The 556-nt window shown below is 38.1% G+C and overlaps 1 protein-coding gene across 1 annotated transcript; it reads left to right on the top strand.

The window, feature by feature from the left end:
• Positions 1 to 6: 6 nt before the first annotated feature.
• Positions 7 to 546, top strand: LOC106322220 (MATE efflux family protein FRD3-like; the record flags this gene model as incomplete). Its single annotated transcript, XM_013760347.1, has 3 exons — positions 7 to 144; positions 249 to 320; positions 430 to 546. Coding segments are annotated over exons 1-3 (294 nt in total), but the record flags the coding sequence as incomplete, so codon positions are not given.
• Positions 547 to 556: the final 10 nt, after the last annotated feature.

Raw genomic sequence — 556 nt, 5'->3', positions numbered from 1 at the left:
ACCATAGCTGTGACATTTTGTCAGACCTTAGCAGCATCAATGGCGGCTCGGCTTGGAACGACACCAATGGCTGCATTTCAGATCTGTTTACAAGTCTGGTTAACGTCTTCTATGCTCGCCGATGGTCTTGCCGTTGCTGGTCAGGTATAATCAACTATTATTTAAGTTATCATGCTTGCATAGTGTATTTAATATGGTTCGATCAAGTTGCATATAGAAATTAATCGTATAATTTAAATCTCTTTTAGGCGATTCTGGCTTGTAATTTTGCCGAAAAGGACTACAACAAAGTGTCTGCTGCTGCATCACGTGTTATACAGGTTAGATATTTATTCATCTTCTTATAGTAATAGTTCTAGAACGATACCAAATGTTCTTCTTAATCTTTTTTTAAAAACTGTAATTAAAACAAATGAATTTGAAATGCAGATGAGTTTTGCGTTAGGACTTGGACTGTCCGTTTTTGTCGGACTGGGTCTATACTTCGGTTCCGGGGTATTCTCCAAGGATCCTGCCGTTATACATCTCATAGCCATTGGAATACCGGTACTTATAT

Source organism: Brassica oleracea, unplaced genomic scaffold (genome assembly GCF_000695525.1).
Source record: "Brassica oleracea var. oleracea cultivar TO1000 unplaced genomic scaffold, BOL UnpScaffold10324, whole genome shotgun sequence".
Lineage (NCBI taxonomy): Eukaryota > Viridiplantae > Streptophyta > Magnoliopsida > Brassicales > Brassicaceae > Brassica > Brassica oleracea.
This window is presented reverse-complemented; position numbering and strand designations above follow the sequence as displayed.